A 26286-nucleotide genomic window follows, 5' to 3' on the forward strand; every position below is an offset into this window, starting at 1 on the left:
ACAAGAAAAGCTACATATGATATGGGAGTAACAGTCTGAATAACCCCAATTTACTGAACCTGGGTGCCAGCATGGGAACTTGATCTGTAGTAAACCTCAAAGGAAGAAAAAAGGGGAGAACTACCACCCTGAGGCCATTATGGATATAGGATGCCTGAATTAAAGTGAAAAGTTACATTTAAAAATATCAGTATTGGCCGGGCACAGTGGTTCACACCTGTAATCCCAGCACTTTGGGAGGCCAAGGCAGGTGTATCACCTGAGGTCAGGAGTTTGAGACCAGCCTGGCTAACATGGTGAAACCTCATCTCTACCAAAAATACAAAAATTAGCTGTGCATGGTGGCAGAAGCCTGTAATCCCACTTACTCGGGAGGCTGAGGCAGGAGAATCGCTTGAACCCCGGAGGTGGAGGCTGCAGTAAGCCAAGATTGCACCATTGCACTCCAGCCTGGGCGACAAGAATGAAACTCCGTCTCCACAAAAAAAAAAAATAAGTATTTGGGGCCAGGCACAGTGGCTCATCCCTGTAATCCCAGCACTTTGGGAGGCTGAGGCGGGCGGGTCACTTCAGCCCGGGAATTCAAGGCTAGCCTGGCCAACATGGCAAAACCCCATCTCTACTAAAAATACTAAAATTAGCTGGGGATAGTGACATGTGCCTGTGGTCCCAGCTATTTGGGTAGCTGAGGCACTAGAATCAGTTGAACCGAGGAAGCGGAAGTTGCAGTGAGCCAAGATTGGCCACTGCACTCCTGCCTGGGTAACAGAGCAAGACTCTATCTCATAAATAAGTAAATAAGTAAATATCAATATTTGGAATACCATGCCGTTATTGAAAATGATGGTATACAAAAAAATACTTAAGGGGGGGCTTTCACATTTTACTCTATTTCTGTAGTATTTGTAATGAGCAGCTATTTAACCTTTCAAAAGGTCATTTGTTTTTAAAATGATAATGTATAGACAGATTTGACATGACACTATATTTATGACTCGTTAAATACAAAAACAGCCTTGAGTATGTTATGGCCTCTTTTTGTAAAAGAGATGTATACATATAGAAAGTTGAGATGGATATATGACAGTGTTAAAAAGAATTTTCTTTTTCTTTTTTATGAGACAGGGTCTTGCTCTATAGCCCAGGCTGAAGTGTTGTGGCACCATCATAGCTCATTGCAGTGTCAAACTCCTGGGCTCATGGGATCCTCCTACCTCCTTCCGAGTGCACCTGGGACTACAGGCACATGCCATGGCACCCAGCTAATTTTTGATTTTTTACAGAGACAGGATCTCATTATGTTGCCCATGCTGGGCTGAAGCAGTCCTCCCACCTCAGCCTCCCGAAGTGCTGGAATTACAGACGTGAGCCACCATGTCCAGCCTAAAAGTGGTTTATTTCTGCAAGCGGTATAATCAATGAATTATTCTTAACTTCATGAAATTCCGCATCTTTTACAGGACCTTAAAGCATATATTGCCTTGAGTTTATCAGGGATATAACTGTCCTTAGAGTTTACTACAGAAAGGAAAACATGATTTCCACAGGCATGGTCTCCTATTCCTATCCCAAAACATAGGAGGCTGTTTGCAGGGAGGGTGCTGCTCTTATTATGAACTTTATCACTGAACTAAAGATTGATTCTCAAAATCCTGAAGCCTTAGTGGAAGGGGAAAAACTGTTAAAAGCAGTTCTCAGGTCTAATAAGAAATGATGTACAGTTATTTTTAGTATATAAAAGGTTCTATTAGGACCCTACTTTCAAATGTAGAGTAAGACAAAATGGCTGTCAGAAATTCAAATGCTTCTAAGGTCAGAAGCTGTCATCAAACAGAATTTCAGAAATAAACTAGTTTCCATCACTAATAATTTCTCTTATCATTGACCTAAATTGGAATGGAAAACTCTGCAATGACCAAAATTCTATCTTTATAGCCAAAACTTGGGGGGAGGGTACAGATAAAAGAAAGAGAAAGTTTTTGTTTTTAAACATATTTTCCAGGTCAATATCTTATTTCCATCTCTAACATCAGGGAGTTGCTCTAAGCCAGAAAAATTAATGTTGGGTACATAATTACAAAGTGTGTTTAAAATGATTTCCAAAAAGTGGAAGCTTTTCATTTATCCTCTATACTTGTCAGATGAGATGCCACGATTAAATTAATCAATAATTACAACTCCTTAAAAATACTAATGTTTGTGTCTGTGTGTGTATTAAGAAATTCCTATTTGCATAATTTCTCATACTAAGATATACTTAGGGATTATCTTTTCCTATAAATAAGAAAAGTACACTAACCCATAAAACATGTGGATGGAGAGAATGAGGAGAGACCAGGAGCCAGAGCAAATCAAAGTTAACAAAGGCTGTGAGCACTCAAGACCTGATTTTGTTTGTCTTAATTACTGAACAGACCACAATTCCATAGCTTTTTTCAATGAGTTATATAACATTCTTAAGCACAACTTTAAATACAAGTCTTTAAAGCTTGTTTTAGTCATTTAATTTACCATAAATTATGGAATTTGTGGCTCCAGAGATTCCTAAGACAGAATCTCTATTCTAGAAACCCTTAACATGTTTATGAAACGAAGTATTAAACTTACATATTTTTTAACTTGATATTTAGTTCTGCTTGAAGTTTAGCATAATCTCATGTAGTTCCTTGAATGGTAACTTTCCTTTTTTTTTTTTGGAGGAGTCTTGTTCTATTGCCCAGGCTGGAGTGCAGTGGCACAGTCTTGGCTCACTGCAACCTCTGCCTCCGGGGTTCAAGCAATTCTCCTGCCTCAGCCTCCTGAGAGCTGGGACTACAGGCCTAAATTGTCCTAAATTTGGCAACTGAGACCTCCAAGGTTTGAAAGATTTTTACAATAATCTAACATATATGTCACAAAACATGATGAGTTTGGGGGACACAAAACTCCCAAATGTAGACTATATTCATATATATATTTTTGTCATTTATTTTTTTTGAGACAGGGTCTCACTCTCTCATACAAGCAGGAGTGCAGTGGCAACAACTCGGCTCACTACAGCCCCAACCTCCCAGGCTCAACAGATCCTCCCACTTCAGCCTCCCAAGTAGCTGGGACTACAGGCACATGCCATTACGCCTGACTAATTTTTGTATTTTTAGTAGAGACGGGGTTTCACCATATTGGCCAGGCTGGTCTCGAACTCCTGACCTCAAGTGATCGGCCTGCCTCGGCCTCCCAAAGCGCTGGGATTACAGGTGTGAGCCACCAGCCCAGCCTCTTTTTAAGAGAGAGGTTTCCACTATGGTTTCCTGCAATACCTAGGGGCCCAAAATGTGTTAACCATCAAATGGTACCAAAAAGAGGTGGTTTCTACTTTTAAATAACTTTTATTTTAGGAAGATACCAAAGAGTACCCTTCTATCAATGGTATGATGAAATCAACTAAACTGTTTTTTTTTTTTTTTTTTAGAAGGAGTCTCACTCTGTCATCCAGGCTATAGTATAGTGGTGCGATCTCAGCTCACTGCACCCTCCACCTCCCGGGTTCAGGCAATTCTCCTGCCTCAGCCTCCAAGTAGCTGGGAGTACAGGCACCCGCCACCACACCCAGCTAATTTTTACTCATTTTAGTAAAATGGGATTTCACCATGTTACCCAGGCTGGTCTCAAACTCTTGACCTCCAGTGATCTGCCATGCTTGGCCTCCCAAAGTGGTGGGATTACAGGCTTGGGCCATTGCCCCCAGCCTAAACTGTCAAGATTTTTTGCAAGACAATTATTAAACATAGGCATCATTACAAATTAAATTATATAAATTAGCCGGACACGGTGGCTGAAAAAAATATTTTCCACCACACCCATCCTGAAAAAATATATTTTAAAAATATATTTTTAAAATATATAAAATAATTTTTAAATATATATTTTAAATTTTTATATTGCATATTTAATTTTATATTTTTAAAAATATAAAATAATTTTTAAAATATTTTTTTAAAAAGACAAGAAAAACAGCTTCTGCTAGATTTGATGTGTACCTATAGTCCCAGTTACTTAAAGAGCTGAGGCAGGAGGATTGCTTGAGCCCAGGAGTTCAAGGCTGCAGTGTATTATAATCTCTCCTGTGACTAGTCACTGCACTCCAGCCTGGGCAATATAGTGAGACCCCATCTCCAAAAGGAAGGGAGGAAGGAAGAAAAAAAAAACAGCTTGTGGGTAGAATGTTATCCTCTGTGGAAAATTGTATAGAACGTCTAATAACACACAGGGGCAGTACTGACTTATTATTATTATTTAGACCGAGTTTCGCTCTTGTCGCCCAGGCTGGAGTGCAGTGGCGCGATCTCGGGGCTCACTGCAACCTCTACCTCCCAGGTTCAAGAGATTCTCCTGCCTCAGCCTCCCAAGTAGCTGGGATTACAGGCGCCGGCCGCCATGCCTGGCTCATTTTTTGTATTTTTAGTAGAGACGGGGTTTCACCATGTTGGGTAGGCTGGTCTCGAACTCCTGACCTCAGGTGATCCACCCACCTCGGCCTCCCAAAGTACTAGGATTACAGGTGTGAACCACTGTGCCTGGCCAGTACTGGCTTATTAGTGAAGTCAGTGGGCTAGGGAATAAGCAGGGGGCAAAAAGGATGCCAAAATGTTGAAAGATAGAAAAATAAGCTTTTTTTTTTTTGTTTGAGACGGAGTCTCACTCTGTTGCCAGGCTGGAGTGCAGTGGCACAATCTTGGCTGACTGCAACCTCCACTTCCCAGGTTCAAGCGATTCTCCTGCCTCATCCTCCCGAGCGGATGGGACTACAGGCGTGCGCCACCATACCCAGCTAAGTTTTGTATTTTTAGTACAGACAGGGTTTCACCATGTTGGCCAGGCTCGTCTTGATCTCCTGACCTTGTGATCCGCCCTCCTCGGCCTCCAAAAGTGCTGGGATTACAGGTGTGAGCTACCACGCCCAGCCGAAAAATCATCTTAAATGTCTGCTCTGAACCCTTCATTTTATAAATGAGAAAATAGCAAAGTAACTTGCCTCTAGTTCTATTTCCATTACTGTTTTCTTATGTAGTTAGACAAAGTTATAGATGATATTTAAGCCATTAAGAGTCACACATGTGGAAAAAACGTAAATTCTTTTTTTTCTTTTTGAGACAGGGTCTTGCTTTGTTGCCCAGGCGAGTGCAGTGGCACAAATCACAGCTCACTGCAGCCTCAACCTCCTGGACTCAAGAGATTCGATTCTCCTGCCTCAGCCTCCTGAGTAGCTGGGACTACAGACGTGCACTACCAAACCCAGCTAATTTTTGTATTTTTTTGTAGAGACAAGGTCTCGCTATGTTACCCAGGCTGGACTTGAACTCCTGAGCTCAAACAATCTTCCCGCCTTAGCCTCTCAAAGTGCTGGAACTACAGGTGTCAGCCACCACACCCATCCAAAAATGTACATTCTTCACCTAAAATTAAAGTTTTTTTATGTTTTAAATTAATATCACTAAAGTTACAAAGCTAGTCAACTAAAAATTCCCTCTGAACACAACATGGTAGTATGGTACAGAAAAATAAAAGAATTGGGATACATGGTAGAAATTCTAGTCCTAGTATCACTAACCAGCTATGTGTCCCTAGGTTAAGTCCCTCATTTCTTTGGGTCTCTCCTATCAAATGAGTTGGAATCTAAGATCCTTTTCAATACTAAAATTCCATTATTTCTTTATACTACAAATAAACCCATTTGTCAAAAAGAAAAGTTACCTTCTTCTAATAAATTAAAAATTTACATTTAAGCCTCAGATTTTAATGTTTATAGGGAAATCTAGTTCCTTGTTTTCTTCCTAAACAAAGATGACTTTTGCTTGTTTCTGCTACATACTTTCTGCAGCCTGCCCATTGTTCTTTCCAAACACCAAAACCCTATAAGCAATATTGCACTACTCAGAACTATTTACACAGCAGAGACAATATTGATAGGGTTCTAGGATCTGGTGATAAACAGAATTTTTTTTAGTTAGATGGCAGAAATTCACTAAGCAATTATGATAATCTAAAACTCATTAGTGTCTGATAAATCGCGCAAATTTGATTCTGATAAACATCATTCACAGCCCTTTCAGTAACAAATCAGCCTCCTGGAAGCCTTGGAAATCAGTGAGATTATTGTTTAACTTTTTAGGGGCAATGGAATATTTAAAATAAAACTACTGATTTTTGTAAAGCCCAAGATATTCATATTTCAGAAACCAGTTTTCTCTAAAATCAGTAATAAAAATAAAGGGGAAAAGTTTTATACTGATCTGAAAAGTGGTATATAAAATACAAAATTAGGTGAAAAAAGTCTATGGAAATCATCATGAAAGCACCCCAAGGGAAACCAGGTTACATTCTGCCAGTTAGATTTCTGATTTTTTCCTCCTATTTTGGAATATTTGCATAATAATTACTGGTTGAGCATCCCTAATCTGAAAATTCAAAATCTGAAATGGTCCAATGAATTTTGGATTTTGGAGCATTTCAGATTTTGGAATTTTGGATTAGGGATGCTCAACCAGTTGTTTTGTTTGTTTGTTATTTTTTGAGACAGCGTCTCACTCTGTTGCCTAGGCTGGAGGGCAGTGGCGCAATCTCAGCTCACTGCAACCTCTGCCTCCAGGCTCAAGCAATTCTCATGCCTCAGCCTCCCGACTAGCTGGGACTACAGGCACACGCCACAACGCCTGGTAAATTTTTTGTATTTTTGGTAGAGATGGGGTTTCACCATTTTGCCCAGACTAGTCTTGACCTCCCGAGCTCAAGTGATCTGCCCGCCTCGGCCTCCTGAAGTGTTGGGATTACAGGCATGAGCCACCGCGCCCAGCCTGTTCTAGTCTAGTTTTCAATATGACCAGTTTAAGGCTTTAAGTAAGTGGCACAAGGTATTCCATACTACTCAACTATTAGGCAGCAAGGAGAAAAGAATATATTGCGGTTGTCACAATATACTGTGTGGTCCCCAGTTTTAAAACACTTGCTTTTTACAAACAACCCCTAGATTCTCATTGCCACCGTATGCTCTCCTACAAAGGACCAGTGCCCTTAAAGCTCTAAACACATCCTCTTATGAGAGACCTTATTTCAACAGCATTAAATTACATAAAGTGAAAAAAAGTATTTCAGTCTCACCTATGGTGGGCTAGGCATAGAGAAGAGTTGGTAGACAGGTGTGTTCTGGACTTACTAAACAGGCTTAGAAATGCATTTTCCGGCTGGGCGCAGTGGCTCACGCCTGTAATCCCAGCACTTTGGGAGGCTGAGGCGGGCGGAGCACGAGGTCAGGAGATTGAGACCATCCTGGCTAACACGGTGAAACCCCATCTCTACTAAAAATTCAAAAAATTAGCTGGGCATGGTGGTGGGTGCCTATAGTCCCAGATACTTGGGAGGCTGGAGCAGGAGAATGGCATAAACCTGGGAGGCAGAGGTTGCAGAGAGCCGAGATGGCGCCACTGCACTCCAGCCTGGGCGACAGAGCGAGACTCAGTCTCAAAAAAAAAAAAAAAAAAGAGAAATGCATTTTCCATAGAACCATTTTAAGGGAGAATTAAGTATCTTAATGGAACTAGTTTGGCTATAATCAAAAAACCTACTTTTATTTTTATTTTTAAATTTTTTTTGTTTTTGAGATGAATGCTCACTATGTTGCCCAGGCTAGTCTCGAAATCCTGAGCTCACATAATCTGCCCGCCTTGGCCTCCCAAAGTGCTAGGATTACAGGTGTCAGCCACTGCACCTGGCCAGAATCTACTTTTTATACATTTTCTTCTCTTCAATGTACATTTAGAAACACCTTTATCTACTCTCCTTTTACTTTGTTCATGGCTTTGGTTTACCATCTACTGTATTATATTTTAATCTATGTTTACATGGTAATGTCGCCACATGGTTTCAAACATCCTCCTGGCAAGAGATCGCTTCTTTTTTGTATCCTTAGTTTTTAATATACAGCCTAATGTGCAGTGACAAAAGGGAATAGACGAAAGAACAAACATTCATTCATTTGAAAGAACAAACCACCTGGGAACCCAACTACCCTTTAAAACACGTTTTAAGGGAAATATTTCAAGTTCCCAGCAAGCTAAGGACCACTTATATCATGTCTCCACAATCAAAATTGGTTTTTGCCTTTTTCTGCTGGAGAGAGTATTGACTATTACCCATTCTCTCTTCCAAACAGAACAAATGCATGACTATGCTTGTCCAAAACAGATAAGCAGTAACATGCCCTAACACCAGGTCACAGACATGTTATTTCAGGCAATTGGCAACCAGAGGGGATAAAAGTGAGCAAGGGCTTCAGGTTCATCAGTTCCCAGTCTGCAAGCTTTTTTTTTTTTTGAGATGAAGTCTCGCTCTTGTCCCCCAGGCTGAAGTGCAATGGCACGATCTCAGCTCACTGGCTTCAAGCCTCCTGGGTTCAAGCGATTCTCCTGCCTCAGCCTCCCGAGTAGCTGGGATTACAGACACCTGCCACCATGCCTGGCTAATTTTTGTATTTTTAGTAGAGACGGGGTTTCACCATGTTGGCCAGGCTGGTCTCGAACTCCTGACCTCAGGTGATCCGCCTGCCTCAGCCTCCCAAAGTGCTGGGATTACAGGTGTGAGCCACTGCGCCCGGCCCAATCTGCAGGCTTTTATGGAACAATTGCTAGGATATATACATAAGCCCCTGCCTCTAAAAGGCTAGTTTTATTTGTACTATTTATTTTTTTATTTTTTTGAGATGGGGTCTTGCTCAGTTGCCCAGGCTGGTGTGTAGGGGCGCAATCTCGGCTCACTGCAAGCTCTGCCTCCCGGGTTCACGCCATTCTCCTGCCTCAGCCTCCCTAGTAGCTGGGACTACAGGCGCCCGCCACCACACCCGCCTAATTTTTTTTTTTTTTTTTTTTTGGTATTTTTTAGTAGAGACAGGGTTTCACCGTATTAGCTAGGATGACCTCAATCTCCTGACCTTGTGATCCACCCGCCTCAGCATCCCAAAGTGCTGGGATTACAGGCATGAGCCACCGCGCCTGGCCTAAAAGGCTAGTTTTATCAGTCAAAGTAGACTACTTAACTTTTTTTTTTTCCTTTGTAGAGACAGAGTCTCGTTTTGTTGCCCAGGCTGGTCTCGAACTCCTGACTTTAAGCGATCCTCCCGCCTCTGCCTCCCAAACTGCTAGGATTACAGGTGTGAGCCACTGCTCCAAGCCTTAAATAATTTATGTAATTCGGCTGGGCACAGTGGCACATGCCTGTAATCCCAGCACTCTGGGATGCCGAGGTGGGTGGATCACGAGGTCAAGAGATTGAGACTATCCTGGCCAACATGGTGAAACCTTGTTTCTACTAAAAATACAAAAATTGGCTGGGTGTAGTGGCGTGCGCCTGTAGTCCCAGCTACTAGGGAGGCTGAGGCAGGAGAATTGCTTGAACCTGGGAAGCGGAGGTTGCAATGAGCCGAGATCGCACCACTGCATTGCAGCCTGGCGACAGAGCAAGACTCTGTCTCTAAATAAATAAATAAATAGATAAATTGTGTAACTCAAATGACAGCCGCGGCTGTGCACAGTGGCTCAGGCCTGTAATCCTAGCACTTGGGGAGGCCGAGGCAGGTAGATCACTTGAGCCCAGGAGTTCAAGACCAGCCTAGCCAATATGGTGAAGGTGAAACCTCATCTCTACAAAAAATACAAAAACTAGCCAGTGTGGTGGCATGCACCTATAGTCCCAGCTACACAGGAGGCTGAAATAGGCTTGAGCCCGGGAGGTCCAGGCTGGATTGAGTGGTGATCACATCACTGCACTCCAACCTGCATGACAGAACGAGACCTTGTCTCAAAAAAAAGAGAGCCTAGGCATACTTCAAAATTATGGCACGTGATACCAAGAAACTCAGTGGCTTAAAAACTGATCATTTATTTTCATGGACCTGCACATTGACCCGGTTCAGGTACTCTAGGCTAGGCTGAGTTTGGTGGCTTTGCTTCACACAGCAATTCTGGAGGATGCCTGGTAGGACCTTTGCTACTGGTGTCTCTCACCCTCTTTGAACCCATGAGATATTCTCATGGAGCTAGAGGAAACATAAGAGTAAGCAGAAAGATTCAAGGTCTCTTAAAGGCCCAAGTTCAGAGCTGCACACTGTCAATTCTACCCACATGCCATTGACCAAAGCACATCAAGAGGAGAAAAATGTACTCTGCCCATCATGAAGTCATGACAAACGTGGATACAGGCAGAAGTGAAGAAATGGGGTGAATTATTCACTTTACCACAATTCTTCTATTTTCTTTGAGAACAATCAGATTGGGTCATGGTAGTACATGTAAGTGACAGGGATGGTGTTATTGCACAAATATTCAGATAAATTCTTTAGTTTATATATGGTGGGTTTTTTTTTTTTTTTTTTTGAGATGGCGTTTCGCTCTTGTTGCCCAGGCTGGAGTGCAATGATGTGATCTCGGCTCACCGCAACCTCTGCCTCCTGGGTTCAAGCGATTCTCCTGCCTCAGCCTCCCAAGTAGCTGGGATTACAGGCATGCACCACCACATCCAGCTAATTTTGTATATTTAGTAGAGATGGGGTTTCTCTATGTTGGTCAGGCTGCTCTCGAACTCTCGACCTCAGGTGATCCACCCATCTCAGCCTCCCAAAGTGCTAGGATTACAGGCGTGAGTCACCGTGCCCAGCCTATGTATGTATTTTTTTTAATTTTTATATTTTAATATTTAAAAAAAAAAGAGACAGGGCTGGGTGCAGTGGCTCATGCCAGTAATCCCAGCACTCTGGGAAGCCGAGGTGGGTGGATCACCTGAGGTCAGAGGTTCAAGGCCAGCCTGGCCAACATGGTGAAATCCCATCTCTACTAAAAATACAAAAATTAGTCAGGCGTGGTGGTGGGCACCTGTAATCCCAGCTACTCGGGAGGCTGAGGCTGGAGAATTGCTTGAACCCGGAAGGCAGAGGTTGCAGTGAGCCAATATTGTGCCATTGCACTCCAGACTGGGCAACAAGAGCGTAACCCCGTCTCAAAAAAAAAAAAAAAAAAAAAAGAGAGAGAGAGAGAGTGTCTCACTGTGTGGCCCAAAGCTGGTCCTGAACTCCAGAAATCAAACAATCCTCCTGCCTCGGCCTCCCAAAGTGCTAGGATTATAGGCGTGAGCCACCATGCCCAGCTAGGTTTATTTTTAAAAGATGTCTCTCTTATTTATGGTATCTTGTAGCAAATAGAGCAATAACAAGTATAGAATAATCAATATATAATGGTTTTAATCAGGAGCTGTTGAATTTCCCTATATTTTATCCAAAACTTTTTTCTTTTTTTTTTGAGAGAGTCTCACTCTGTCACCCAGGCTGGAGTGCAGTGGTGCAATCTCAGCTCACTGCAACCTCCGCTTCCCAGGTTCAAGCAATTCTCCTGCCTCAGCCTCCCAAGTAGCTGAGATTACAGGCCCCTACCACCATACCTGGCTAATTTTCGTTATTTGTTTTTTGTTTTAATTTGAGTCAGAGTCTTACTCTGTTGTCCACACTGGAGTGCAAGGGCGCCATCTCAGTTCACTGCAACCTCCGCTTCTGGGGTTCAAGCGATTCTTCTGCCTCAGCCTCTCGAGTAGCTGGGATTACAAACGTGCCCAGCTAATTTTTTTGTATTTTAAATAGAGACAGGGTTTCACCATGTTGGCCAGGCTGGTCTCAAGCTCCTGACCTCAGGTGATCTGCCCACCTCAGCCTCCAAAAGTGCTGGGAATACAGGCGTGAGCCACTGCTCCTGGCATAATTTTTGTATTTTTCTCGAACTCCTGACCTCAGGTGATCCTCTCACCACGGCCTCCCAAAGTGCTGCGATTATAGGCGTGAGCCACCACGCCTGGCCCCAAAACTTTAACTGGATATTTACATGTAGATGTTTTAAATTAAGGAATATAGGTTCATGATTACTATAGAATATGAATTTAAAATGATTAAAAATGTTTAGGAGTGTGGGCGCAGTGGCTCATGCCTGTAATCCCAGCACTTTGGGAGGCCGAAGCAGGCGGATCATGATGTCAAGAGATTGAGACCATCCCGGCCAACATGGTGAAACCCCGTCTCTACTAAAAATACAAAAATTAGCGAGGCGTGGTGTCATGCGCCTGTAGTCCCAGCTACTCGGGAGGCTGAGTCAGGAGAATCACTTGAACCCCAGAGGCCGAGGTTGCAGTAAGCCGAGATCGCGCCACTGCACTCCAGCCTGATGACAGAGCGAGGCTCCATCTCAAGGAAAAAAAGTGTTTAGGAACCTACTCATAGTCATTAGGATAGTCACCATAAAAAAAAAAAATGACAAGTGTTGGAGAGGATGTGGAGAAACTGGAACCCTTGTCCACTGTTGGTGGAAATGTAAAATGGTATAGCAGTTGTGGAAAACAGTATGGTGGCTTCTCAAAAAACTAAAAATAGAATTACCATATTATCCACCAATTCCACTTCTGGGTATACACCTAAAACAACTAAAAACAGGGTCTTAAAGAGATATGTGTATACCCATTTTCATAGCAGCATTATTCACAATAGCTAAAACAAGGAAGCAACACGAGCGTCCATGGAGGGATGAATGGATAAGTAAAATGTAGTACATACGTACAATGGAATCTTATTCTGCCTTAAAAATTGAAGGAAATCTGCAATATGCTATGACAAAAAAATGGATGAATCTTGAGAACATTTTGCTGAATGAAATAAGCCAATAATAAAAAGACAAATACTGTATGATTTCATTTAAATGAGGTATTTAGAGTAGTCTAAATCATAGAGACAGTAGAATGAGTTGCTAGACGCTGGGGGGAGGGGAAAAGAGGAGTAATTGTATAATGGGTATAGAGTTTCTTTTTTATGTTTTGAGATGGAGTCTCACTCTGTCGCCCAGGTTCCCAGGTTAGAGGGCGACGCTGCATCCTCCACCTCCCGGGTTCAAGCAATTCTCCTGCCTCAGTCTCCCGAGTAGTTGGGATTACAGGCACACGCCACCACGCCCAGCTAATTTTTTGTATTTTTAGTAGAGACGGGGTTTCACCATGTTGCCCAGGCTGGTCTGGAACTCCTGACCGCAGATGATCCACCCACCTTGGCCTCCCAAAGTGCTGGGATTACAGGTGTGAGCCACCATGCCCAGTCGAGAGTTTCAGTTTTACAAAATGAAAAGGTTATGGAGATGGATGATGGTGATGGTTGCACAACATTATGAATGTATTTAATACCACTTAAAATTGTTAAGATCATAAACATTATGTTACATGTATTTTAACACAATAAAAAAATAGGGAAAAAAGTTCACAAACGTAATAAACAGTATGGTAAGAAAACTTAATAGCAAGAATATTGATCTTACTTTCTCAATACTCCTAGCTCTCCCTCTCAACAGTATACTGCAACCCTTGCAGTTTCCCCCAGTTGTACAATAAACACTCATCTCTGGACGTTCACATGTACTATTTCCTCTGCCTGGAATATTTGCCCTCTCCTTCAGTTGGCTAATCCCTACTCATCTTTCAAGTCTCAGATTATATCTCACCTCTAAGAAGAAATCTTTCCCAGGTTAGTTTCCTCTTTCCAATGTGCCCCCATAATATCTAGTATCTATTTTTCCCATCATGTCATCTGTATTTAATTTATATGTGTACTTAATCACAGATACATTAGTCAACATATTTATCTGTGTCTCCCAGATGTTTCTTAATATCTTTAGCCTCTGTTACTAGCCCGATCTAGAAACACTTAATAAGGCCAGGCATGGTAGCTCAAGCCTGTAATCCCAACAATTTGGGAGGCTGAGGTAGGAGGATCATTTGAGTCCAGGAGTTGGAGACCAGTTTGGGCAACAAAGGGAAACCACGCCTCTAAAAAAGTTTTTTAAACTAGCCAGGCGTCATGGTGCAACACCTGTGGTGTCAGCTACTCGTAAGGCTGAGGTGGGAGGATCACTTGGGGCCGAGAGGTCAAGGTTGCAGTAAGCTGTGATTGAGCCACTGCACACCAGCCTGGGTGACAGAGTGAGACCCTATCTCAAAAAAAAAAAAAAAGGAAACACATAATGAAACAAAGTAGGAAGCACTTTTATCTACAATTAGGCAAATTAGGTGGGGAGAGAAAGGATTTGTAAAACTACAGCTCTTACATTTACTAACAAAAATGTCTTAAAAAGTTATATTTATTTTGCAGTCACTAAATCACTAGATGAAACCTTAGCAAAAATTGGCTAAGATTATTTCCTTATTGATAAAATGAGACTACACCAGGCTCGGTGGCTCATGCCTGTAATCCCAGCACTTTTGAGAGGCCAAGGTGGGAGGATCACATGAGGCTAGGAGTTTGAGACGAGCCCGGCCAACGTGGTGAAACCCCGTCACTACTAAAAATACAAAAATTAGCTGGGCATGGCGGTGCACGCCTGTAATCCCAGCTACTTGGGAGGGTGACGCAGGCAAATAGCTTGAACCCAGGAGGCGGAGGTTGCAGTGAGCCAAGATGGTGCCACTACACTCCAACCTGGGTGACAGAGTGAGACTCTGTCTCAAAATAAATAAATAAATAATAAAATGAGAATAAAAATATTGAACTCAAAGAATCAAGGACTGATTCTAACTTTTAAAATGTTATATATTGAGATAAATTAGAAGTACGAGCTTATAAAATCTAATTAAGAATAGCTATTTTATTTATCTGGGATATTCTTTCTTTCTTCATTTTTGTTTTTGAGACAGGGTCTTGTTCTGTAACCCAGGATGGAGTGCAGTGGCAGCACAATCATAGCTCATTGCAGTCTTGATCTTCTGGGCTCAAATGATCCTCCTGCCACAGCCTCCTACGTAGCTGGGACTACAGGCACCTGTCACCACACCGAGCTAATGTTTTTACTTTTATTTTTAGTAGAGACGAGGTCTTGCTATGTTGCCCAGGCTGGTCTCAAACTCCTGAGCTCAAGCAATCCTCTGTCTCGGCCTCCCAGAGCGCTGGGATTATAGGCGTGAGCCACTGCACCTAGCCAATCTGGGATAGTCTTTTTTTCTTTTCTTTTCTTTTTTTTGGGACGGGCGTGGTGGCACATGCCTGTAATCCCAGCTACTAGGGAGGCTGAGGCAGAAGAATCGCTTGAACCTGCGAGACAGAGATTGCAGTGAGTCGAGATCACGGCATTGCACTCCAGCCTGGGCAACAAGAGCAAAACGCCGTCTCAGAAAATAAAAAAAGAAACGATGTCCTCAAATGAACCCCTTGGCCCCTCCTCTAGGTTATTAAAAAAACAAAAACAAAAACAAAATCAAAATCCTACCCACTATTCTAACAGCCCACTAGAGAACAGTAAGAAATTGTAATTAGCGCCTGTAGTCCCAGCTACTCGGGAGGCTGAGGCAGGAGAATGGCGTGAACCCGGGAGGCGGAGCTTGCAGTGAGCCAAGATAGCGCCACTGCACTCCAGCCTGGGCGACAGAGCGAGACTCCGTCTCAAAAGAAAAAAAAAAAAAGAAATTGTAATTAAAAGCCAAAGAGGAAAGCAGCTGCGCTTAAGGCCAGGGCTGGTAACTAAGAAAGAAATTTTATATATAAGACACACACACACACACACACACACACACACACACACACACACACTTGGAATAAAATGGCTTTATGATGAGGATTTATGTCCTTCATTCTCTACAAATGATGTCCTTGAGTTCATGCCTAACATTTTAGGTATCTTTCTTCCCTCTGGTATCTGTATTTTCCCAACTATTTTTAAAGGACTTTTGCTTAACAAATAGCTTACTTTCTTCTGAAATTTAATGCGTTTAGAACCCATATTGTAACTGTTCTTGATCTACTTTTTTTTTTTAATTTTATTAGAGATGGAGTCTGGCTATGTTGCCCAGGCTGGTCTCGAACTACTGGGCTCAAGTGATCCTCCTGCCTCAGCCTCCCAAAGTGTTGGGATTACAGGTGTGAGCCACCGTGCCTGGCCTTTGCTCTATTTTTAAGAGCACTAGTAGAAATCACACTAAACAGACTATTAAATATTGTTTTAAGCAAAAAAAAAAAAAGAAAAAAAAATTTTTTTATTTGAGACAAAGTCTCACTCTGTTGCCCAGGCAGGAGTGCAGTGATGAGATCTTGGCTCACTGCAACCTCTGCCTCCCAGGTTCAAGCAATTCTCCTGCCTTAGCCTCCCAAGTAGCTGGGATTACAGGGGCACACCACTGCACTAGGCTAATTTTTTGTATTTTTAGTAGAGACAGGGTTTCACCATGTTGGCCAGGCTGGTCTTGAACTCCCTCAGGTAATCTGCCCGCTTCGGCCTCCCAAAGTGCTAGGATTACAGGCATAAGCCACCATGCCCAGCCAAAAAAAGAAAAAAAGTTTTTAATTTTAAAAAATTATAAGCAGACCTACACACTGAAAATTGCAAAACTGTCGAGAGAAAATTTTAGAGACCTAATAAATGAAAAGATATGTTTGTGCACCAGAGGGCTCGATATTGCTAACATAACAATTCTCTATCCGGCACAGTGGTTCACTCCTGTAGTTCCAGTACTTTGGAAGGCTGAGGCGGAAGGACGGCTTGAGCCCAGAAGTTTGAGACCAGCCTGGGCAACATAACAAGACCCCATCTCTAAAAAAATAAAAATAAAAAAAATTTTTTGAGATAGGATGTCACTGTCAATAGGCCGGAGTGCAGTGGCACAATCATGGCTCACTGCAGCCTCGACCTCCCCAGGCTCAGGTGATCCTCCCATCTCAGCTTCTCAAGTATGTGGGACTACAGTCTTGCGCCACCACACCCAGCCAATTTTTCAATTTTTCTGTAGAGATGAGGGGGTTTTGCCATGTTGCCCAGACTAGTACAAAAAAAATTTTTTTAATTAGCTGGGAGTGGTGGCACGTGCCTGTGGTCTCAGCTACTTGGGAGGCTGAGGTGGGGGAGTATCATCTGAATCTTGGGAGGTCAAGGCTGCAGTGAGCTGTGACCGCCACTGTACTGCAACCTGGGTAATAGAACAAGACCCTGTCTCAAAAAAAAAAAGAAAAGAAAAGAAAAGAAAATAGGCAAAAGATTGTGAGACATTTCACTAAAGAAGATATACAAACTACAAATAAGCATATGAAAAAAGGTTTAACATCATTAGTTAAGGAAGTGCAAATTGAAACTACAATGGGGCACCACCACATAACTGTTAGAAGGGTTAAAATTAAAACTGATATTTTTGCATCAACCTAATACCAAGTGTTGATAAGGTTATGGAAAAACTAGAACCCTTATCAATAGCTTTGGGAATGCAAAATAGTACAGCCACTTTGAAAAATATTTTAGCAGTTGCTTATAAGATCAAGCATACTTTTTTTTTCCCCAAGGATACATTTATCATGCTACCAGAAATCCCATTTCAGTATTTACTCAAAAGAAATGAAAACATTACGTCCACACAAAGACATACTCATGGCGGCTCACTCCCAGAACCCCAGCACTTTGGGAGACTGAAGTGGGAAGATCATTTGAGCCCAGGAGTTAGAGAACCAGCCTGGCAACATGGTGAGACTTCATCTCTACAAAAAAATTTTTCAACTAGCCAGGTATGGTGATGCACACCTGTAGTTCCAGCTACTCAGGAAGCTGAGGTGGGATTGCTTGAGCCTAGGAGTTTGATGGTACAGTAAGCTATGATCACACCACCGCACTCCAGCCTGGGTGACAGTATGAGACCCTGTCTCTAAAGAAAAAGAAAAAAATATTGTTAAAAAAAATTAAACAAAGACATTTGGGAGGGCAACACAGGAGGATCACTTGAGCTCAAGAGTTCGAGACCAACCACAGCCATTTTATTCATAATATGCAAAACGTGGAAATGACCCAATGTCTATAAGTTGGTGGATAAAGAGTTTGTGATATTCTATACAATGAATACTACTCAGCAATAAAAACTGTCCAACTGCTAATATACAACATGGATGAATCTCAAAGCATTATGCTAAGTGCAAGAAGCCAGACACAAAAGACTGTATAATGTATGATTCCATTTATATGAAATTCTAGGAAAAGTTAAACTAGAGATCAGTGGTTGCCAGGGACTTGGGGAAGAAGAGGATGACCACAAAGAGGCACAAAGGAATGTAGGGGTCTCACTCTGTTGCTCAGCCTGGTCTGGAACTACTGGGCTCGAGTGATCTTCCCACCTCAGCCACCCGAGTAGCTAGGTCTACAGGTGCACCACCATGCCTGGCCACAAAGGAGCTTTTTGTAAAGTAACAGAAATGTTCTATATCCTGGCTGTGGTGGTGGTTACATGACTGTATACATTTGTCAAAACTCGTCAGTTCACTGGGCATGCCACACCCCTGTAGTCCAAGCTACTCAGGAGGCTGAAGTGGGAGGATTGCTTGAAGCCAGGAGTTCTAGGCTGTGCTGCATTATGATTGCCTCTGTGAATAGTCACTGCCCTCCAGCTGGGCAACACAGCAAGACTTCGGCTTTGCTTAACAAATAGCTTACTTACTTTTATTTTATATAATTGTATCTCAATAAAATTCATATTTTTTAAAAGTGATGAATCCACACTATTGTATCTCATAAGAATAAACTGTAAAACAAACACTCTTAGGTTTTAAATTCAACCATTTCCTAGACAATACACAAAATTAACACCAATTAAGATTTGGAGGACTAGGCACAGTGGCTCACACCTATAATCCCAGCACTCTGGGAGGCCAAGGCAAGAGGACTGTTTGAGCCCAGGAGTTCAAGACCAACCTCCGCAACACAGTGAGACCCTGTCTCCACAAAAAATTTCAAGAAAATATTAGCCAGGCATGGTAGGACACGCCTGTGGTCCCAGCTACTTAGGAGGCTGAGGAGGGAGGATTATCTAAGCCCGGGAGTACAAGGCTGCAGTGAGGCGTAACTGGGCCACTGCACTCCAGCCTGGGCAACAGAGAAAGACTCTGTCTCTGGAGAAAAAAAAATGACTTGGGGCAAGTAACTGCAGGAAAAATATACAGCAGAAATTATTTCCATCACTACCAATTCATCATAAAACTCAAATAAAACCTAAAGTTTGACAGAACCTATCCAAATATGTAACAGAAAGCAACAAATTATAAAGTATTACTCATTTAGACAAACCATAACAACTTAGATATAAAAAATATTCTCCAGACGTGTTTCATAATGCAGTAAAATATTGTTTTTAATTAGTTAAAAGGTTTTTTTTTTCAAATTATGACTTTCTAAAAGATACACTGTTAGTAACAACATTATAGTTCTCAGCAACAAAGGTTGTGGTAAATTATTTACTGATACCGAAGAAAGATGTAAGGTAAGAATCAAAATTCTGGCGTGCATCCTGCTTTCAGATGCTTTGACAATACTATTGCACTGCTAGCTGTAAAGTACAGTAGTGCAATAAAGTCAGAGCATTCGTTAGCAGTAATAAGTAGGAAAGGAACACAAAAGCATCTTGCATCGGTTGAAGCTTCAGTGTGAAAAGAATTTAAAGTAGGGTTGCCATTTTGGACAGAAAAACATCCAAAACCAAAAAACATTTATATCAATGTTTTTTAAAAAAAGGATAAGACTTAAATATCAAAGTGATGTTGCTTATTGATGACTAATATACAAATTAACATTCAAACAGAAACATGCATAGATGTAGAAAGGAATTTTGTAAATATGCCCTAAGCCTTAATAGTAATTAGAATGGGTATTGTTAATACTTTAGGATTGGTATTAACAAAACCAGTTATAATTACTACTAAGGCAAAGTTGTGAAAAATATTTTTGTTCTCTGCAGAGATGTTGGTTAGCTCCTTCTTCAAGGCAATTTACTGATTAAACGCCATGTAAAACAAGCCCTTTGAATAAAAGTATCAAAGAAAACAAATGAAAAGTAAAATTATAAGTTTCTCAATCTCTACATACTCAATCTATCACTCTGGAATCTAAACCACTAAACAAAGAAAACACAAAAGCACTTACCATCTTACAGCTTTTCATCTTGAGTTTACTAAGGGCTGTCATAACAACAGAAGGGAATCAATGTGCTCTAAACAGAACATTAACCCTATCTAACTGAATACTATCCAAGGAGATTTTAAAATTTCAGTTAACTCCTGAAATCTTAAATAGAGGCAGAAAGCATCTCCATTTCCTTCAAACTTAGAAATATCAAAGAGAAAATAATGATGGGGGGAGGTAGGACTGAGATTTAAGTAACAAGTTTCCTTAGTTCCAAGCTAATTGACATTTTAACTTTTTTAACGGATAAGAACCCAATCAGAAGTCAGATGTAAACCCAGAAACAGAAATAGTATCATAGTATCACACTGCATTACCTTTTGTGTACAGTCACTAGTAGTACCACGAAAGAACAAAGCTAAACAAATACCACCCCATCATTAAGTGAAGGGGAAAAAGTCAGAGAACAAAGATTGCCCTACAATAAGCTTATTCCCCCATTAGTAATGTTGATTGATGCAAAAATATATTTTCATTATTTTCACCAACCTCCCTTTAAACGGTCCAATTCAACTACTTAGTCGGATTGAGCCTACTAAGGAAATGGACTCATACAAAGGACAGCTGAAATATAAGTGTCTTGGTGTCAAATCCTGGGCCACATAACTAAAATATTAGAATATTTAACGCTGGTAGCCAAGTTTCAGGTTTTAAAGACAACTGTTTAAAAGATAAGTGTTTAACTTTCTGAATTGGAAGTTATTACAAACAAGAAAAATATTTAAAAAATTTAAGGTATTAACAAAATTAGGATAAACACTTTCTTTTCAAATTAAATATTATGCATTTCCTTTTAAATAGTCAATGCTAGTTCCTTGACAAATCCTTTATTTAACTGATGTAAAACCAAAAATCAGAAGATAGCACAGGAAATCATTTACTCTTAAAATCTTATAAAATAAACTGGTCCACAAGTATAACATTTTTTTCTAGAAGCACATGGTAAATCTGAAGATGAGATGCACTGTCTTTTATTATCTAGTCAACACAAAGCAGTAATAATTAAAGCCATGATAAAAATTCATTTCTAAACCCTAATAATTATGGAAACAAACTAATAACCTGAAAGGAAAAAAAAAAAAGCTACCACTAATTTACTTGCAAGGATGTAAGAAAGGAAAAAAACCTCATTTCTTTTTTTCCTGTCTTCAAAAAGAATTTAAATACTACCCCATCATTCAAACAATACCTAAAAGTTTAAATGTCTGGCTACCTTATAATTTTCTAAAACCTACTTTTTCAAAATGTTTACTTCATCATTGTTCACTTAAAAGAGAATTTGTTCAATCTAAAGAAGTCCTGTGAGAATACTGACTCTACTGCAAAAGCCAGACGAAGTTTAAAAATTAAAAACAGCCAATTTGAGAAGCAAACAACCTGTTAAAAGCAGAATTAGCATCATTTAGCAGAAATGAATTATGAATTTAAGCAGAAATATCTATATCAGTAGGGAGGAATTCAGAATGGGAGAAGGGCAAGATAGTCTTAACATTTAAGCCTGTTGACAGAATCAAATTACAATGCTTAACATTTTGTTTTTTTAAAATGATAATAAAACTTAAAACTAAAAGTTCATTATTACAGGTTTGAAAATCTGCAGGAAATTCTTCCTTCTTCCCTCCCATTTCTCCCTACACTTCTCCAACCCCACACACACTGCACAAAGAAAATTTAAATACAAAATGCTAAAAGTAATTGAAAGCCTTCAAATTAAATTTGTATATGAGAGGCACTCCAATTCATTAGCACAACAGAAGAAAATAAGATATATCAAGGCCTCACTTTTTCTGGGGTGGGAATCGGGGGTGGGTGAGGTTTCTTCCAGGATCACCACCCATCCTCCAAGGAAGAAGTTAGAGACCCAAGATTCAGCTTGAAGAAAGCAGGGCAGGCACTAAAGGATACCTAAGCAGTAATGCCAGGGAATGGCGTGGGAAGGAGGGACGGATTACAAACGAAGAAAGAAGTTTTTTACTTTTTTAAAACTTAATCTTTTTTTTTTTTTTTTTTTTTTGAGACGTTGTCTCTGTCGCAAGGCCGGAGTACAGTGACGCGATCTCGGCTCACTGCAACCTCCGTCTCCCGGGTTGAAGCGATCCTCCTGCCTCAGCCTCCCGAGTAGCTGGGACTACAGGCGCGTGCCATCACACCCGGCTAATTTTTGTATTTTTAGTATAGACGGAGTTTCACCATGTTGGCCAGGGTAGTCTCGATGTCTTGACCTCGTGATCCGCCCGCCTCGGCCCCCAAAGTGCCGGGATTACAGGCGTGAGCCACCGCGCCCGGCCAATCGTATTTAACAGACAAGCAAACAAACAAAAAAAGACAGGAGCTCAGTGGCAGGCGCTTCCTCCAAAGTCCAGGTTTTTAAGGAAAGCAGCCCAACCTGGGAAAAAAAAAAGAAAAGAAAAGAAAAGAAAAAAAAGATAATGCTGAACGAAAAGGGCTGAAGACAGAACAAGGACACTAAGAGGAAAAAAGCGCGGGCGATCAAGCTGGTAATCTAAGGATGGGAGGGAGGGAATAAAGAGAACAAGTGAGGGACGGATCCTTAAAGAAAACTAGGACAGCCCCCCAGCTGGGCGCCCCCCGAGCAGGCCAAACACGCCAGCAACAACGGGAGTGCTTTCCAATTCTTCGCCCCCGTTTTCTACTTTCACAGATGAATGAAAGTGCACAACTCAAGAGCAGGATGCCTTTCCTGTCTCAATCCCGCCCGCGCTCCGGGAGCGGAGCTCGTGGTTACGATCCCCTTCGCTCACACCTCTTCCCTCACCCACGGTTTGCCACCTCCGGATCAAACAGAAACGGGTCTAGGGGCTTCCTTGGCCGTTAGGAAGTTGTGCATACAAGTCTAGCATCCTTTCTCAGACTTCTCGGCCCGCCTTTTAGAACGTGAGCGGGTTGGCCCTACAGGGATTCCTCCTCGCCCCCGTCAGTTTATTCCCCACCCCACCCTCCGTTCCCCTTTCTTGGAGTGTGAACCACCTCTCCCTTCTTGGGACGCTTAGGGACCGTTCCATTCACATCTTTTTTGGTACAAACACAGAATGCGGTCTGCACCCGGCGCAGTTTCGTAAGGGGTGTAAAGGTGAGGGCAAGGAACAAGGAATTCCAAAGGCCCCGCACCCTCAGCATCTCCCGCCATTTCCCTGACGAGTTTCCCGGATGTAACCCCTTCCCCGAGGCGGTTTAGACACCAGACGGTGGCGGCTCCCTTCGGTGCAGGAGGAGGGAACTCGACTCTGGTCCAGCCTCCGCCGCCCAGAGTTTCCGGCGACTCCAAATTGTGCCCCACCTCCGAGGCCATGGGGGAAAAATAAACTACCCAGTAGATCTCCTTCACTTTGCACTCACCATCAGTTCCAGCTTATCGACCTCCGCCTCCATGTTGAATAGTTGACATTCCTCAGACCGCGGCGGCGCTTAAGCCGCAAGCCGTACTAGCACGGAGGGCCTCCATTGGACAGCTGTCACTCAACATCTCGCACTCATTGGCTCCTCCGTTCCACCGGCTCCCGCCCATTGGAGACTGGGTAACGCCCCTCTGCATGAGACACATTTTCCTGTTGGGCAAAGGCACAAAACGCCGCAGGAGGATTGGCTGCTGTGCAAATTTTTTTTTCCATTGGCTGCCCCCTCCTCTCTACTTTCAATTTTGTAGTTAGGGCTCTGCAGAGAAGAGCTTGAGATTGGTGCAATTGGAAGAAGAGCTAACCAATCACACCAGAGCTTCCACCGACAGCAGAGGGGACGTAACACACCTTTCCCCTCCTGCTTTCCTTCCCCTTCTCTCCCGCCTTCTCCTTATTCATACCAGAAGCGCCTCAGCTCTGATTGGCTGGAGCTGTGTGCTATCTCAGCCAATCACAAGCCGGGCTGTGCTCCTACACTATCCGAAGAGCGAATCGTGCAGAGACCGTGTCTACGATTGGCCTCTCCCTGACAAGGATTTAATTTTGAATTTTTCTTTATGGCGTGGGAGAGGCCACAGCCCGGACTCCATCGACTCCCCCGGCTCTTAGACTAGTAAGTGCAGGAACGATTATTTCTTTGTTATCTGAGCTCGCGTCTTGAGTAGCTGGGCCTGTTGCTGCTTGTGTTTTTATGGTTTAGGGAGGTGGGGACTTTGGCTGGACACGAAGGGGAAATGGAAAGGAGGAAGGGGAGGTTTGGGGCTGGGGAAGAAGTGCTCGGCCTGGCTTCATCTTAACCATACTTCTATTTAATTAACACTTCGCAAGAAACGTTTTGGAGCAAAGCATCTGCCTTCCTTTTGAACATTTCTTTACATATTTGCTGCTCAATGTAAGTCCACAGATCAGCGGCATCCGCATCTCTTGTTTGCTTGTTACAAATGCAAATTATCGAACTCCACCCAAATTTACTAAATCAGAATATACATTTTAACAAGATTTCCCTGAGTGATTTCTATGCACATTAAAGTTTAAGTTGGTACATTTCTTGACTGGGAATATTACTATGTTACTCGATATTGTCTGGCATGCTGTTAGAGTGTCAATTTTAAATGCGTGTCCTGTTTACTGAGTGCCTAATACTGTGCGGGATGAGACTTTAGGGAGCTGCAGTCTCTTTGGAAAAACAAGACAGAACAAAAACAGCAATGCTTAAAAAAAGAAAAAAGCATAAAATTTAAAAAAAGCAAGTACCCAGAAATGGTGCTATGGGTGTTCAAGAAGAATCAATTGGACTGCTAATGGAAATTAAGTAATTGAAGGCTATTTGTGGAGGAGCGCAAGAGACTTCCATAAAAATGTGTTTTAGGAAGATGGCAATGAAATGCAACAGTCATTTCCGTTGCTGCTACAGCTTTGAAAGTACCCCAGAACAAAGAACTTTTCTTTTCTTTCTTTCTTTTTTTTTTTTTCTTTTTTTGTGACGGAGTCTCGCTCTGTCGCCTAGGCTGGAGTACAGTGGCACAATCTCGGCCCACTGCAACCTCAGCCTCCTGAGTAGCTGGGAGTACAGGCGCACGCCAGCACGCCCGGCTAATTTTTGTATTTTTAGTAGAGACGGGGTTTCACCCTCTTGGCCAGGATGGTCTCGATTTCCTGACCTCGTGATCCACCAGCCTCAGACTCCCAAAGTGCTGGGATTACAGGCATGAGCCACCACGCCCGGCCGCAAAGAACTTTTCATATCATTGGGTGGAGTTTTCACAGAAGCAGCAGCGCCAACTCCTGCAAAAGACTGTAATTCTTACTGTATTATTTATTGCATCTTCCTATTGGAAAATAGCTTTAGACCCATCTTTTAGCCATATGAAGATGTGGTATGATATGAAGAAGTAAAAACCTCCCTAACCAAGAGAATTTGACAATATTAGAATATATTCCTTAACTAAAATAACACTTGCTAGCTAACACTTAGCAGGAATGCTTCTTTTCATTCTTTATTGAATGAAACATTATTTAGCTCCTGCTGTATTCTAGATGCTGGGAAAACAAAGATGAATGAAATTTATCACACCCTTGAAAAGCTCACAGTCCAGCAGGATGACAAACATACAAGCAAAAATTACAATGAAATGTAATACATTTTATAATAAAGATGTGTATAAAGTGCTATAGAAGTGCAAAAGAGATGACATTTCAGCCAGTATAAATTCTGTAAGGAGGCTGGGCATGGTGCCTCACACCTGTAATCCCAGCACTCTGGGAGGATGAAACGGGCGGATCACTTGAGGTAAGGAGTTCAAGACCAGCCTGGCCAACATGGCAAAATCCCATCTCTACTAAAAATACAAAAATTATCCGGGTGTGGTGGCACGCCCCTATAATCCCAGGTGCTCAAGAGGCTGAAGCAGGATAATCGCTTGAACCCAGGAGGTGGAGGTGGCATTGAGCTGAGATAACACCACTGCACTCCAGCCCGGGTGACAGAGTGAGACTCTGTCCCCCCCCCCAAAAAAAAAAAAAATTCCAGAAGGACAAAGACTATGTTGGTGTTGTTCAGGATTGTATGCCAGCAGCTGGCATAGTACTTGGTGGATTATAAGCACTCAACTAATATCTATAAGATAAAATAACAGAATCTTGAAGGCTAGGTATAAGTTGACTTGGAAGAGGATACTCTAAACAGAAGGAAAGGCTGATAGAAAGAAACAGAAAGTATTTGGTGTTTAGTATACCTGGAAGTACAAACCGCTAGTCACTAGAAGAGACTATGGCAAAGGGCCATTAGAGCTAATTTGTGAAAAGTTTTGAAAGGCATGCTAAGGAATTTAATTTTGTGAGTAAAGGAACCT

The 26286-nt window shown here is 42.0% G+C and overlaps 2 protein-coding genes across 3 annotated transcripts in view; one reads left to right on the forward strand and one right to left on the reverse strand.

Moving 5' to 3' along the window:
* Positions 1-23579, reverse strand: part of SKA2 (spindle and kinetochore associated complex subunit 2) — a 45320-nt gene extending 21741 nt beyond the window's left edge. Inside the window, exon 1 of one of the 2 annotated variants that reach the window (XM_003817368.5) lies at positions 23376-23579. In XM_003817368.5, coding sequence (XP_003817416.1) covers positions 23376-23408 — 33 coding nt within the window. In that variant the 5' untranslated portion in view covers positions 23409-23579. Of the gene's footprint in view, positions 1-19979; positions 20024-23375 lie in introns of those variants that run through there. The other variant, XM_055101640.2, reaches the window with a different exon arrangement.
* A 199-nt stretch (positions 23580-23778) lies between these two features.
* Positions 23779-26286, forward strand: part of PRR11 (proline rich 11) — a 49684-nt gene continuing 47176 nt past the window's right edge. The window contains exon 1 of the mRNA XM_008970554.5: positions 23779-24047. The gene's annotated coding sequence lies outside the window, so the exon portion shown is untranslated. The remainder of the gene's footprint in view (positions 24048-26286) is intronic.

This window comes from Pan paniscus, chromosome 19 (genome assembly GCF_029289425.2).
Source record: "Pan paniscus chromosome 19, NHGRI_mPanPan1-v2.0_pri, whole genome shotgun sequence".
NCBI classification, from domain to species: Eukaryota; Metazoa; Chordata; class Mammalia; order Primates; family Hominidae; genus Pan; species Pan paniscus.